Source organism: Populus alba, chromosome 18, assembly GCF_005239225.2.
Source record: "Populus alba chromosome 18, ASM523922v2, whole genome shotgun sequence".
NCBI lineage: Eukaryota > Viridiplantae > Streptophyta > Magnoliopsida > Malpighiales > Salicaceae > Populus > Populus alba.
This window is the reverse complement of record NC_133301.1, coordinates 4,102,822-4,119,254: the sequence shown is the minus strand read 5'-3', so window position 1 is coordinate 4,119,254 and position 16,433 is coordinate 4,102,822. Positions and strand designations below refer to the sequence as shown.

General features: G+C 32.3%; 1 protein-coding gene across 3 annotated transcripts; it reads left to right on the top strand.

Annotated features, from left to right (window-relative positions):
- Positions 1–9,713: 9,713 nt before the first annotated feature.
- LOC118053661 (ultraviolet-B receptor UVR8) lies at positions 9,714–13,237 on the top strand. 3 transcript variants are annotated; one of them, XM_035064970.2, is made up of 5 exons: positions 9,714–9,890; positions 9,985–10,152; positions 11,344–11,379; positions 11,479–11,603; positions 11,680–13,237. In XM_035064970.2, exons 1-5 carry the CDS (start codon positions 9,815–9,817, stop codon positions 12,958–12,960), a joined length of 1,686 nt encoding a protein of 561 aa, XP_034920861.1. In that variant the 5' UTR covers positions 9,714–9,814; the 3' UTR covers positions 12,961–13,237. The 3 variants fall into 3 exon arrangements, with proteins under 3 accessions (XP_034920861.1, XP_073262153.1, XP_073262154.1); XM_073406052.1 differs by having other exon boundaries at positions 9,763–9,899; XM_073406053.1 differs by lacking the exon at positions 9,714–9,890 and having other exon boundaries at positions 10,057–10,152; positions 11,498–11,603.
- The last annotated feature ends 3,196 nt before the right edge of the window (positions 13,238–16,433 follow it).

Here is a 16,433-nt window from a genome sequence, read left to right as displayed (position 1 = left end):
CGTGTGTGGTTTTCAATTGAATAATAAGAGTTTATACTATACTTGTTTGAAATACCATTGGTGGATCCTCTAACCTTGACATTTGTTTTTATCATTGTTTAATCCTTACATTAATCTTTCATCTCAAAGTTCTCATTAATTTCTTCATCTTCTTCTTTTATTACTACTACTACTACTACTACTACTACTACTACTACTACTACTACTACTATTATTATTATTATTATTATTATTATTATTATTATTATTATGTTTATATTATATAATATATCTCTTTGATCTTTTTATAAACTTAGTATATAGGCTAGAAACCTGTGACCCGATCTTTTAGATCATTTTCAGGTATAACAACGCCACATACTGAGTATTATTATTATTATTATTATTATTATTATTATTATTACAATTATTGTTATTATTGTTGTTATTTATAATTTGTACAATTAACCTCTTTGTGGGTTGACCTCGGTCTTGTTGGGTTATTTATTACTTCGACACTCCTACACTTGGGAGAAGACATCAATCTTTTGGTCGTGTCAGTTCAGATGGTGGGTGAGTGGGCCCAAAAATACCATTAATATTGAGCTTATTTACAGCATGATGTGAATCCTTATTTTCTTCATGAAAAGGAATAAATATATAATAAGTTCATAATAAGACATAATTATTATAACACAATCTGCTTCATTAAATAAGCCAACATGAAAGGAAGAAAATAAAATATATTGAAATATACTAGCATAAACGAAACCCACTGAAAAGATAAACATAATTTTAAATTCTGACATTGTTATATTAACTAATTATTATCATTACAAGAATTATTAACTTTCTTATCAGTTTGCTCAAAAAAATCTGCAACATCAAGATGTGTCATATCCAAAGAATAAATATCATTATTACCTTGATGTGGGTGAAAAAAATATTATTTCTATGTTCTTCTCCTTTCTTTTCATTTCACATCAATAACAAGCATTTTCTACCTTTTTGGTATCTCTGCTATATATATTCTTCCCCCTTTCTTGTTTCTCCGTATTATGTGAGAGTTTGTAAGAATTTGATGAATTATGACCATTATAGTTGCGGTAATTAAATTGTCTTCTCCCATGGCCACGTCCTCGGCTTCTATTACAATCACGACCATAATTATTATTATTATTATTATTATATCTCGTAGCATCTATTTTAGGGAACGAAGCTGGACTAGTTGGTTGTGATTCATGCTTTTTATTTATTTATTAAAAGCTCATTATTTTGTCCAGCCACAAGGAGACATGAAATTAGTTCAGAATATTTCTTAAAACCTCGTTCAATATTGCTGCTGCTGGAGCATATTCGAGGCATGAAAAGTAAATAATGCTTTTTCTAACATATCATCATTGGTGATATTGTCTCCACATAGTTTCAATTTAGAACTAATATTAAACATTTCAAAATTATATTCTCTTAATGATTTAAAATCTTGCAATCATAAGTGTATCCAATCATAACAAGCTTTTGGGAGAATAACTGTCTTTTGATGGTCATATCTTTCTTTCAAATTTTGCCAAAGAATAAGAGGATCTTTGATTGTGAGATACTTTATCTTCAACTCCTCATGAAGATATTGATGACGTAAAAAAATCATGGCTTTTGTCTTGTTTTGACTAGATGCTTCGTTATCATCTTTAATGGTGTCTTTAAGACCCATGACATCTAGATGAATTTCGGCATCAAAGATCCATAATAAATAATTCTTGCCCGTAATATCAAGTGCCATGAACTTAAGTTTGGCAAGGTTTGTCATTGTTACTTAATTAAAAAATATTAATATTGTTAGAAATTTGGTTATATATATATATATTGGAATATAAAGATAGATTTATAAAAATATAAATATAAAATGAAAATCAGTATATAACATTGTTATACTTGAGAATAATCTTAAGATTTGTCACATGTTTCCATCATATATACTTGATCTCAAAACAAAATGTAGAACATACAAAAACAATAGAAAAACATATCTTCTACTTCTTATCAATAAATCAAATATAATTATCTACTTCAAGATAAAAGCAAGGAGAAATTCATGCTTCTACTTCTTATCAAATATGATTATCTACTTCAAGATGAAAGCAAGGAGCGATTCGTGCTGATAACGTGTTGTAAAACTATGTATTAAGAAGTATATAATAATAAAACAATATAATTAATAAAGAGTAAATAATATATATAAGAACAATGGAGATTAGGTGGGATGAAGAGTGAGCACTTTTATTTCATATGAATTTGTAGTTAAATGCATGTCCAACATTCTCTCAACAATGCTTCTATTTATAGGTATATGTAGGGGTGTTCACGGTTCGGTTTAGACTCAAAAAACCAACCAAACCGGATTATTATCTGCTTGTAAAAAATTAACCAAACCGGACTGGAAACTGGTTCAAACCGGACCAGACCGGTTCGGTTAAAATCCGGTTTTTTTAGGAAAAAACCGGGAAACCTAATCCCATCATATATGAGTTTTTTTGTCCCTTTTTTTTTTTTTTAAATTGGCTTGGCCTTACATTAAATTAAGCTTTAAAATTCAAAGCAAGCTGATGTTCAGCTTAATCCTGCGTAGTTTTACTATGTTTCTCTTCTATACATGGCTGACTTTTAATATGAATTGGCTAACTTTTAATATGAAATCTGGACATGAATTAAAATTCCACAGAGATGCAAATTGGCTGACTTTTAATATGCTTTCCAAAGTGCTAAATCAATGCAATGCAAGATGCATGATTAAATTTAAACACCTCAAATTAAAAGTCCGTTCGCACTAGAAAGGTTAACATTAACAAGCAGATACATTAGCAACCAACAATAAATTATCTAAAACATCCGACATAGTTTGAACTTTGAAGATAAAAACCCAGCAGGCAGCAACATCAGCATGGCAGCATCCAAAAATTCCAGCAACGGAAGCATCCAAAAATTTCAGCAAGGATAATGGCATAAGGCTATAAAAAAAACACTAGCAAATTAGCAACATATTAGAGTTCAACTATTGAAAGAATTAAGTATGCAAAATTTTAAAGGGAATTAACAAGGCAAAGTAAATTAATTACCAAAAATAATTATATTCCAAGATTGCACCAAGCCACCAATAATACTTATAAACAATCAGTTGAGATTTTTAACCTTTCACCAAATTCTACAAAAAACATAAATTAAAATGTTAGATTAAACATGTGTAAATAAACAATATTTTAAAATAACTATATTTAAATTTGTAAGAGAAATTACCTCAATCATCTCATAATTTTCAATATAATCCATGAATGTTCTAATGTCGATTGGAATTGGTGCTAAACTCAACCAATTCTGACAACAAACAAGTGTTTGCACTGTCGATGGAGATAAAGAGCTTCGAAATGGATCTAATATACGACCGCCAGTACTAAATGTTGCTTCAGAAACAACTGTAGATACCGGGATGGCTAACACATGTTGTGCCACTGTTGCGATGTTGCGGTCGCACAAATTAATTACCCTAGCTTCAAACACAACACACAAGATAGCATAGAGCAAGCAAGGGGTCGATCCCACGAGGAAGATTCAGTTCAGATTTTTATGCTATACGTTATGCAATTTGGGGGGGGGGGTTGGATGTTATACAGACTAAAGAAAAATAAAACAGAAAACTATCAAACAAAATTTAATAAAATCATAAAATTATCAAGAGAACAAACCTTGGTCGCAATCACACATCCACCTATAGAAATCAGAACTGATCCTTGAAATGAAATTCCAGTTTATATTCTGAATTTTTATCTTTTCTTAACGTTGGTTAATTAACGGATCCGCCGTATAACTAACCCTAACCAACAAATAATCACAGTGTCCGCACTAATGATTTAATCCAATGGCAGCCTTAAGATCTAGATAAATTCATTAATCTTAACAACTAAGTTGTCTGCTTATGTTGCTTTGATCGAATGTTCTCCCTTAGATTAATAACGTAGATCCGCTACAATTATTAAACTCAGTTGCTTCACAAGTTTATATACCACAACTCCGGTTTTGATATCAAACTTAGCAATAAATTGTCTACAATAATAACTTAGAGTCCGCTCTAGCAATTAAAATAAACAATCATAGGAAAAATAAGCATAGGAGAACAAAAATATTCATCATATAAACTGAAAAGAAAAGGTAAAATAGATCTCACAGTTCTTGAAATCCGAAGGTTTCCGTGTCCTTGCAACCAAGAAAATGTGCTTAGCCTTGCATGTTTGTTGAACAACTAATCAAAAAGATGGAAGAATGCATGGTTTAGGGTTTCTTAGAGTAGGGGGCATTTTTATCCTCTTGGGTGGCTGCCCCCCTTCTCTTCTCTTATTCTTTTTATATGCTAGGAAACCCTAATCTCTATTTTACAAAATAGTCCTCCTTTAAGTAGACAATTTACATTTAAGTAGTTCAATAACTATTTTCCTAAAAAAGGAGAAATAGCTTTGCATGAAATCTTCAAGCTTTGACTTAGAGGAGCTACATTGCTGAAATAAAAACTTGGATGTCGGTTTAGATGCTTCGGAACGTAATCTGGACTCGTTTCTTCACGAAACCTGTTTGCTGGCAGAATTTAGTTGTCATCTTTGAAAAATCATGTCTCCCTCATATGACATCTTTTTTGGCTGCAATTTGGAGCGTTTATAGGCCTTTGAGTCAGGAATCCAAAACAATTGAGTTTGCATCAATTGGACTTTTGTAGCTCTAGATATTCAAGTCGGAATGACCAAAGGTCAACATTGGCAGATTGCGAGATTTGACTTTGAAAGCTGTGATTTCCATGCTCTTCCTTATTTTATTGTCTTGCCTTAGATTTCCAGAAAGGTATGGATGTTAGCTTTTTAATGCCACTGGAATCACTTCATTTCGACCTTTAGAGCTCACGTTCTGCACAAAACATCAACTGAACGTCAAATCTGCCAATTACCTTCAATTTACTCCTTTTTGCATCTTTCATCCAAAAGTGCCTTCAAAACATAAAACAAAGAATATCAAGGCATTTTATATATAAAACATAGGCAAAACACTAGTTAAATGTGGGTGAAACTATCGAATAATATGGTTGCATCAGCCACCTTTGAAAGAATCTTGTATTTTGTAGCATTACACTTCCACCAACCCAAAATATCTAATTTAAAATTGTTCGGATCCTCACAATCATCACCCAAATACCTCTCAACCTCATTTTTTTTTTGGACATCGCCTTCTTCCTCTAAAGTTTTTTGAATTGAGAAGGTAAGTCATCCAACATATCATTATTTACCACCATTAAATCAACATTAACATTTTCATTTATACTAGTTCTAACACTATTAGCAACCTCAACATTCTCATCAACATTCAAGTAATGCTCAAACAACCTTAGCAAAGTATCTTTAACCTTAATTGTAAAATTTTCAGCCTCTTCAACATTATACAATTTTCCAAAATAAAATCTCACATACTTCAATTTGAAACGTGGATCTAACACAATAGCCACATACAACAAAAAGTTTTATGCATCTTGACCCCCCCAATATTTTTTATACTTTGGCATCATATTCTTCGTCATTTTACTTACATAAACATCTTCACTTCTACACAGTTGAGATATGCTTGTGTGCATGGAAATCAATTCATGGAAGAAAGAATTAGATGTCACATACAACGAGCCAGAAAATTTCAATGTAACTGTGTAAAATAATTTCAAAAACTTGACAAAAGATCTAACCTTTTCCCAATCTTCTAAAGCAGGAGGACCTAAGTTTTTTTGTTTTCCTTTTGAATCAACCTCAAAGTAACTCAAATACCTAGGATCGGTTTCTTCTAACCTCATAAAAATCACATCAAATGTAACAGTCGCATCTAGCATCATATATGTAGAGTTTCATCTAGTTGCAACATCTAAGCAAACAGATTTTTTACTCCCATTTTTCAACCTCTCCGCACATTGGTTAAAAACAAGTTGTCTAGAAGGAGAAGATCTAACAAACCTTATTGCATTCCTAATTTTAACCACTGAATCATCAATATCTTTCAACCCTGCACATACAATAAAATTAACAATATGTGCACAACATCTAACATGCATGAAGTCATTTGACAAGATATTAGTTGCCCACCCAATTGTTACTCTTTTCAGATATTTTATTGTCAAATTATTTGAACTTGCATTGTCTACAGTAACTGTTAAAATCTTATCAATTCTCCATTCCAATAAACAACTCTCAATTGCTTAGCCAATGGTTTCACCTTTATGATTAGAAACTTGACAAAAGTTTATAATTCTTTTATTCAAGTTCCAACCTTCATCAATCCAATGAATAGTCAAACACATATAATTAATATTTTGGATTGATGTCCAAGTATCAGTTGTTAAACATAAGCGTTGATCCTTAAGAGCTTTCTTTAATTTCTCCTTCTCAACTAAATAAATCTTCAAACAATCTCTCCAAATCATCAAACGAGAAGGAACATCAAATCTAGGCTGCATTACTTTACAAAATGATTTAAATCCTTGGTTTTCTATGAAGTTAAAAGGTAGCTCATCAAGTATAATCATTTTTCCAAGGGCTTTCCTACACTCTTCATAATTATAGCCCACTGCCTTAACAATCACCAAATTTTCCTCTCTATTATCACCCCCTCTATTTTAGGCTAAGGTTCTAAAACTAGAGTTTTTTGTTTTCGATCAATGACAAAAGAAAAGTTTTTGCATACACCTAGATGACTCCACATGTTACTAGTTCCATTAAGTATAGTATGACATGCATAGTCTTTTCCACAATACTTACATGCAGCCCTAGGAGTTTTAGAATTACTATCTAGTTTTTTAAAGTGATCCCAAATTTGGGATGTTTTTCTTTTATTACATCTAGAAGGTGGATTACCTTCTTCAGTGTTGTTGTTTGTACTAGAGGTAGTGACTGGAACTGGAATAGGCAAAGAATTTGGTCTCGAACTTGAAGGATTTGACTCATTTGATGTAGGATTTTCCATATTATCCATATGAAATTAAGAAAACAACAACATAAATCAACATCTGATTGCAATTGAGAATCAAGCAGAAGTTGAGAATCATGTTAGGTTCATATAATTGCAAAAAAACATCTATCACCTCTCTATTATAAAAAACCTGCATGCTGTAATGGACCAATTTCTATTCTAAAAATAAAGGAAAGAGCAAGCAAAACCCTGAAAGTCAGTGGCATTTACATGTGCTAATCCAACATATTTTACTCAATCAAGGCCTTGGTTCCATTAGCTTATTCGAATTTTCATTGAATTATTTCACTCCCCCATATGGATTCTCACGCAATCTCTCTCTTATATAATTATTAGCACTTAACAGGACTAAACATTTACACAAGTATCAAGTATGTATGTAACACCTAATTACCAAATTCTAATAGTGGAGTGGAGGGAGTTGTGGAGTTCCCATACAAAACCAAACATTTACACAAGTATGTATGTTTGGATCATACATGAACCGTATATATCTAAACCAAACCCCTCTACTAATTCCCATTAAAAAAGAATTGACTTGTCGATAATGCAAACATCAAATTATTCCAAGCAGGGCAGGATTCAAAGTTTTTGTTGAATGCATGTACATGATCCACCAGAAACAGAAAGTGATGCAGGTTCATTTAAATTAAAAGAAGATAACCCAGTGGAAAATTTGAATCAAGTATGAGTCATTCAAATCCAAAAATCAGAAAGTGATGCAGGTTTATACTGTATGACATCAAACTGTCGAAAAATCAGTTAACTTCCAAATCCAAAATCATTCAACAGCACAAAAACATAAATCTAATCTAGAATGAATAATTAATACAACAAGTTAATTGCTAAGCATCAAACACATTATCAGTTAACATTACAGAATGAAAGTACTAGGAATACAAGGGGAAAAAACCTAAAAGCCAATTTCCTTTTCGTTTTTATTTTCTAAACCTTATACTGTTCTTTCCACTTTCCAGATAAATAAGGTGGTCATCAAATTCCCCTAGAAAATATTCATAATATGCTAAGATTTTCAAGGAATAACTATAGAAAGTGGTTATGATTTTCAAATATTACTAGAATTTGTGTAAATTAATGTGAAATATGCACTCTTGTTATGTAGTACTAAGATTGATCGTGGCTAGAAGGCTTAACAAAACAAAATATCAACAGATTCAAAACAATCAAAATAAACCGATACATATTAAAGTTAACAACGCTTAACAAAGCAATCAAGAACTCAATATCAACAGATTCAACAAAAATCAACAGAAAGAAGAAAAGGGCCGGGGAAAGAGGGGCAAACCTGAAGAAATATGTAAAAACCCTAGCTGCAAAAGGATAGAAAAAGAAGAAGTAGAGGTCAGAGATCTCGAATGGAACAAATGTTACAATACAACTTACAAGCATACGAAGCCCAGAATTAACACATGGATAAACATTAAACTTTACCTCTTTGACTCTTTCTGCTGCAAGTGAAGAGAGACGCCGAGGGGTTTTGTTCGAGTTTTTTTTCGACTTCGAGTATACTAGATGAGTAGATCGATGCGGAGATGAGGGTTATTTACTTGTTGATCGGCTAGAGAAGAGAAATATACAGGGGGCAAGAGGCAGAGAGGAAGAAAATTGAAAGGGAAAGTAGGAAGGAGAGAAGACTTTGGTCTGGTGTGGGCGGTGGCTTATAAGTAAATTGTAATGTGATTTAGGTTTAGGTTTACTGTGCTATTTATACCAGGTTGTTTTTAAATGTATTTTATGGGTGACCGGTTCGGTTCATCGGTTTTTGTGGTAAAACTGAAACCAAACCAAACCGGAAAGATTTCTGGTTTTAGTAATCAGTTTAATCGGTTTAACATCTCTGTTAAGTTTTTTCGGTTATTCGGTTTTTTTCAACACCCCTAGATATATGTACATAAATACTTGTATGCTCAAATGTCATAAGAAAATGTAGATTTAAATAAACTTAGAAAGATTCAAATGAACTTAATAATGATAAATGAACATAATAAAAAATGGATTAGAAAAACATCTAGACATCCATATATAATATATGATTTTATAACAAAAATTATGTTTTTATTGTTGTATTTTTTGTTTTTAATGGTGACTCATCACTAAAAACAAAAACAGAAGCTTAAACTAACACATTTTTAATAATACTCTTAATAAAAAAAAAAAGGTAAATCAACTCTCAACTGTTTTTAAGAATTTAGTTTTAGTATAACTTTGCTATTTATGTCTTTGTACCGGACTATTTAAATTCCACCGAAATAATGCTATTAAGTTCAAATTTTTATAAGAATTTAAGGTTTTTGTTTTGTTTAAAAGTTTTGGAAGAAAAATGTTTTTTTATGAAAATCATTTTCCAGAAAAATAAGTTATTTTTCATTATTATGATGTATTAAAAAATATTTCATAGGTTTTAAATAATTAAAAAAATACAATGCTTATAAGTATGTTAAGTGAATATTATGATTTAGCAATGTTAGGGAAAATATATTGAAGGTTAAAATATTTACTTATAAATTAACACTATTTAGTGGTTGAATAGAAAATTTTATTTATTTATTTATTTTATAATGTTTATTTCCTACTGAAAAATAGAAAAAAAAAATTGTTTTTAGAAAAATATCATATTCAATAATCCAAATCTTAAGATAAACCGTATTTATAATAAAGAAAAGGAATTTAATTATTGCCATCATCATCCATATAGACAGGAGGTAGCATTAGAGCCCAAGGAGCACCCGCAAATCCCTCTCTCTCTCAGGCAATTATCATTTTACACTATAAAATGGAGAGCAATACAGCACTCTCTGGTAAAGTGGTCTCCGTGGCTACTGGTGAAGCTCACTCCCTTATTCTCACAGGTAATATATGTATGTATACATTGCAGATTCATTTCTTCATTTGTTACATTGATTTTGGGTTGTGATTTTTAATTGTGGGTTGGTCTAATTGTAGGAGATGGGCGTGTGTATTCATGGGGTAAAGGAATGTTTGGGCGACTTGGGACTGGTTCAGAAGTGGATGAGCTTTTTCCTGTACAAGTAAAGTTCGAAACTTGTGTAGAAAAAAGACTCAGCTTTGTGGGGCTTGCTGCTGGTGCTTATCATAGTCTTGCTCTTGCAGGTTGGCTTTATTAACTTTTTATTGATTTGATTCTTGATTTGTACAGGCTTGTTTTGTTTTGAGACATAAGAATATAGTGTGATGTTTTATTGGGTTTGGCTGTATATTTGAATGAGAATTGAAATGTCTAAATTTTATAAATTGATTGCTTATGAAGAATCTGCTTTGTTATAGTAGACATTTGATTGTGTAGAAATGGTTGAAAACTTTGTCCGAATTTTAAACAGCATAAATGGTAGTTTAAGAACTTTTTGCCATTTGATTTTTTTCGTAGGGTTCTTTTGACATTAATATATCACATATCAAAATTATGTCCATGAGACCAGGGCAGGGCATATACCATAGTTTCGCTTTTGGTTGTTAGTTTCCACATTTTCCATAGGCTTTGTGCATTTTTCAGTTCTTGTGGAACCAAGTGAAGCTCCTAATACTTTGGGGATGCTTGAGGTTCTGTGAAAGATTTTTCCTTTTCTTCTGTGTCTTATAGCAAATTGCTGGATGATTTGAAGTTCAGTAGCTTTCTTGGGTGTATATGATAGTTCTTTCTGTACTATGATGTGAATAATAGACTTAAAGATCTGTTGCAAGAAAACGATTTACCATTTAGTTTGGATTCGGGTTGGATTGAGGTAGGGATTTGCATTAGTAAAGGAGGCAGGTGTTTAATTCTATGGTTTCTAGTTTGAGCAGACTAACCCATTTGTAGCTTTTGTGCCTATCAACTTGTGGCCAAGGAAATGAGGCAGGTTGATTGAAGCTTGCCAATTTTAAATCGTGTCCCAAAGGATCACTTCACTTCCTCCATAATCCAAGGTATATGGATTATGGAGTGATATTCCTCTGCTGCTTACATGTGAAGAGATTACCAAAAAGCACATACTTGTCGTTAAATGACAACGTCAATATAAGCTAGTTAACTATAGTGCTTACTTGTACTTGTAAGCAATTTCTCTATCAAGGTTACTTTTAAGCACTACACTCTAGGTTTGGATTTCTTTTGCTTATCCAAAGTCACGTCTTATATATATATATTGTTTAGTAGTGTTATTTAGCTATAGTATTATATAACTGCTGGATGAATTTTTGGGGTTATTATAGGCTAAGGCTACATTTTGACTGAAACAATTGCAAGTGTTAGACGTAAAGAGAAGTTCAGGCTGCTCTAATGCTTTGTTGTCCATGTAATGGCAGATGATGGATCGGTCTGGTGTTGGGGCTACAACATCTGTATCCTTTACAGCTAGTGTCCTTCAGTGTTAAATGCATGCCTGTTAACTTTGCGCTTGCTAATGCACTTTTTTTTGTGCAACCTTGACTGTCATATGGATGGCCAACTTGGTGTTAGTGGAGAGAATTATTCAATGCCACGCTTGATGGACCAGTTCCTTGAGTTGGGCTCCCTAGGTTCATTGATAGATCATTCAGAAACAAAGAGTGAAGGACCACTAAAGGTATGGAATTCTTTGTATCACTATTTTGCATTTAAAAGTCTGGTTTATAATTCTATTAATGTTGTCTCTACTGTAGATATGCTCTATCAAAGCTGGAGGAATGATGTCTCTAGCAATTGATGATCATGGTGCCCTTTGGATGTGGGGCAATTGCCCGCAACAAAGAAACAAAACTGGAAGTAGCATCTCTTTTGAGAGTAGTTTCATTCCGATTCCTGTTCGTGATTTCCATGGCCACTCTGTTGTGAAGGTGGCATGTGGAAGTGAACATGTTGTCGCCCTGGTTAGTGCTGGAGAAACATATAAAGGTGAGGATCTAGTATGCTACTCGTGGGGTAATAATAACCATGGCCAGTTGGGTCTTGGAGATAGAGAGAGCAGAGTCCATCCTGAGATTGTTGAAATGTTTAACCAGGACTCTTCTTGGGATGTTTATGAGGTAGCATGTGGAGCATATCACACAGCTTTACTCACTCGCAAAAGGACAACAATTGACCCGTTAGAAAGTGTGTGTTGGACATTTGGCCTTGGGGATAACGGGCAGCTTGGGCATGGAACTACCCAAAGCGTGCTAAAACCTGAGCCTGTAAAAGAATTGCCAGGACAAGCCTACCTGATCTCTGTTGACTGTGGTTTATTTCATACTAGTGTTGTTTCGTCAGTGGGAGACGTATGGTCATGGGGAATGGAAAAGGGTCTTGGCCTGTGCCCAGATGCTAGTTTTACTGGAACAGACGCAGGAGATGCTTCTTCTCCCCTGCTAATGTCAGGTTATGGAGTAGATGGGCCCATATTTCACAATCCAATTCAAGTTGCCTGTGGGGCTGCCCATACTGTTCTTGTTGCTAATGATGGATATAAGCTTTGGTCATGGGGCAGGGGTACGAGTGGTGTCCTTGGAAATGGCAAGACGATCAATTGTTTTGCTCCCAGTTTTGTATTATGGCCTCCACTAACAGAGGATTTCAATCAACCAGAACCGAAAACTGTTGTTGAGGAGAGCAATGGTTCCAAAGCTGTCGCAGAAACTGACAAAAGGTTGTCTTTGGCAATGGAAGAGATAGAGCTCCTTCAGTCAAAACTCTCTATAATGGAACAATATGGTGGCATGCTTCATGGATTGGTTTTTGGCAGACCTTTTACTTACCAAGACATCCCAATCTCATTGCAGAATTCAGGTAATTTTGACATCGCAAAACAATGGGAGAGCATGTTAGAATCAGCAGATCACAGCAAGCTTCTTAGATTGGAATTGTTCTACCGAGACATGCGTGCAACTATCAAAGACAAGATAATGAAGAGAAGGATTCAGGAGATTATAAAGGAGTGTCTGCCTTCTTCAACTTCAGAAAAGTAAGGCTATAAAAAATGCGATGCATTTCTTTCACAATTGAAGATCAAACATGCATGGTAGCTGTTCAGCTACGCTCTCTTGATTGAGTCCAAAGATTTTCCTTGCTCTATCCTTCAAAATTGGAACAGATTCTGTAGTTGATATAATTTCCTTCAGATAGAGGGAGGCAAGGTTGATTGTTGGAAAAGGTCTCCACTTTCGGTGTGATATAAATTTAAGATGTAACCTGTGGTTAAATAAATAATAATAAATAAAAAAATCAACTTTCACTTTTTAGAAACGTTTCCAAATCTCTGCGATTCAATTTCAGATTCCAATTTTTTCTTCCAAATCCACATCCATTTCATATTAACAACAAGAGTTTTATTTGTTTGGTCAAACATCAAGATTACACACGAACTAGTTTTTGATTAATTTTACTCCCAAATCATTATTTCTCAATTATGATTTCTGTTATAATCATTTAAAATCGTTAAATTATTCTAAAATGACATGGTTTATTACAAAGTAAAAGTACAATTTGGAAGAAATATGAATGAAGAATGTTAAAATAGATGAAAGACTTTAATTTAGAATTTAGAATTGAAATGAAAATTTATTTAGTGGTAAAATTGATATTTTCCATGAAAGCCTTTTTTGTTTTTGTTTTTTTGTTGAGGTTTGTCCTATTTATTTCCATCATTCTAACAACCGTTTAGGATAATTGTGGATTTTAGGTTATTTTATTAATTTTTTAAAATAGGGTTTAAAAGTTGGTTAGTAGATTTGTTTAATATCATTTTTATATATTGAATGAAGTTGTTTTTTTTTTTTTATTCAAAAAAAGTCTTAAACATGTTTGGTAAAAAATAAGGTGATTTATTTTGTCAATTCTAATTTATACTACTTTCTTTTTATAAAAATTCATTTGAGCTATATTTTTATTCAATATACTTACTTTTAATAAAAAAAAAATTAAGCTATGTTTCAAAGTCAAGTTATTTTTCATAAATGAAACCAAACAATAACTTAATATCTTGACTTTTTTATATATATATATATATATATATATATATATATATATATATATATATCTTATGGAATGATCTGGAAAAGGCTTTAATTGTTGGGTAAACTCATGTCAATTATTTTTATTTAAATGACATTGTTTTGTTCTTTTAAAAAAATAATTGGTATTGATTTAGCCAAATTTGGTTAGATCAACAAGATTTCATCGGGTCATTGTCTTTTTTGTTCCACTCATAACCAAGCCCTAATTAGGCTTTGAGTTACGAGTTTATTGAATCAATTCATTAGGACGAACCATGTCCGGTTTAACTACTATGGACATCAATAAAAGGGTAAGTTAAAGATTTTCAAATATCAAAGATTTAAGTTAGAACACTATTTAAAACAAAAGTATTAAAAACATAAGTTTTCAAATGAAAAATTACATTTAATATCCTATAGTTTGATCCAAAATGCGATTACCCATTATAGTTTTAAAAATTACCATTTACATCTTGGTCAACTAATGTAACACCCCACCCTACTAGTAAGATTTTGTCTGCTTGGGCCCACGAGCCTCACGAATTTGTTCTTGGCAACCACTCATGGCCCTAAAACACGTCTTACTAAGCAAGGTGGGCATACTCATATAAAGCTCTCTCTCAAGTCCTCACCCGCCAATGTGGGATATTATAATTCACCCCCTTTAAGGAGCCTGATAACCCGGTCAGCACCATCGGTCAACCAGTGAGTCAGACTCTGATACCAAATGTAACATCCCACCCCACTAGTAAGATATTGTCCGCTTAGGCCTATGAGCCTCATGGATTTGTTCTTGGCAACCACACGTGGCCTCAAAACGCGTCTTACTAGGCAAGGTGAGCATGCTCATATAAGGCCCTCCCCCAAGCTCTCACCCGCCAATATGAGATATTACAACTAAACTTTTCAAATCTCACAAATTGACCATAATATTCTCATCTATGTTGAATAAGAAATGACCTGAAATGACAAATCAAATCTATCTTTTTCTCTCTTTCTAGATTCAATCGACACTCCCTTCTCTCTCACTAACCCTAATTGATTTTGAGATTGAACCCAAACCTAACTGATGAATTTATCTTGTACTAAATCTTTTAGATCATCGTTGATGGATTCTTCTTGCAATCAATTTAGAACTCAGCAACAAAGGTATTTTCCCAATTTATTTGTTGAATCATGACATTGTAAATCGTTGATAATGTGTTATTTGTTTATTTAAAATTGTTAATTCAACCATTTAATAGATGTTGTTACCCGATGAAACTTATTTAATTAACAATTTGTCAATTTTAAAACTAAAACCCTAATCCCTAAAAATATCATATATAATCGATTTTTTTGTTAAAATCAAAAGTAATCAGAATATAAAACACACTTAGGGTAGTGAGAAATCATACTATTGTTTATTCTGCACAACATTAAAAAACCACAAATTATTGAAAATAAGAACCCAAATTATTTGTATGCTACATAAAACAAGTGTAATTCAAGTTGAAACAATGTTTTGAACTTATTTTAAGCAATGTTGAACATAATTAAAAAGTTTGTTTTAAAACCCTAAAATTAAGATTTGTGCTTTCTTATCTTTCTTTTTATATTTTTTGGCATACATGGTTAGGGATTTCAACTCATGTATATGGGATTAATATGGTTAATAGAAGGTGACATTTTGATGGGTAGATAGATGGTTGTTTGAGTTTGTATTTAAAATGGGCATTTGTCATGCTTGTTAATGGTGTTGTTGGTTCTAGTGTTGTTGGTAATGTTGTTATTGGTGATGTAGTCATTAATGTTGATCCTAGTTAGGTTATAGGTTCTACTAATGATGATATGGGCAGTAATAGTGTTGGAGTTGGGACTTTTATTGGATATAATGAGAATGTTAATGATTATATATGATGATGTTGAAAAGGATGATAAAGAGTCAAAAGATGATGATTATATCCCTTCTGATAAGAAAGGATGTGTGTTTTTTTTAATAAAGTTGAAGATGGTGGATTGAAACCTTATAAGGTGATGCTTGTTTTGGTAAAGTAATGGATGACTCTTTAGACTCTGATAACGACAGGAAACTTAGTAATGATGAAGATATTGAATGTTGTTATTGATCTAAGAGTAGTAATGAGTTTGGTGAGAAAAATAGTGATAATTTGAGTAAAAGGAATAAGAATAAGGAGAACATGAATATGACAAAAGGTTTTAGTGAGAAAAGATTTAAGGTTGTATTGAATGGATCTATAATGTTTTAAGAATGTCAACTTTTAAGTAATGTAAATCACTTTAAAGATGTATTGCAAAAATATAAAATGAAACATGAATACCAATTGAAAAATTATATTAATCAAAAAGAGAAAGTTACAACAAGATATTTAGGGGATGGTTTTACTTGGAATTTTTTTTTCTCTCGTTCCTAATACCAATACATTCATAGTTAAATCATTAAAGAA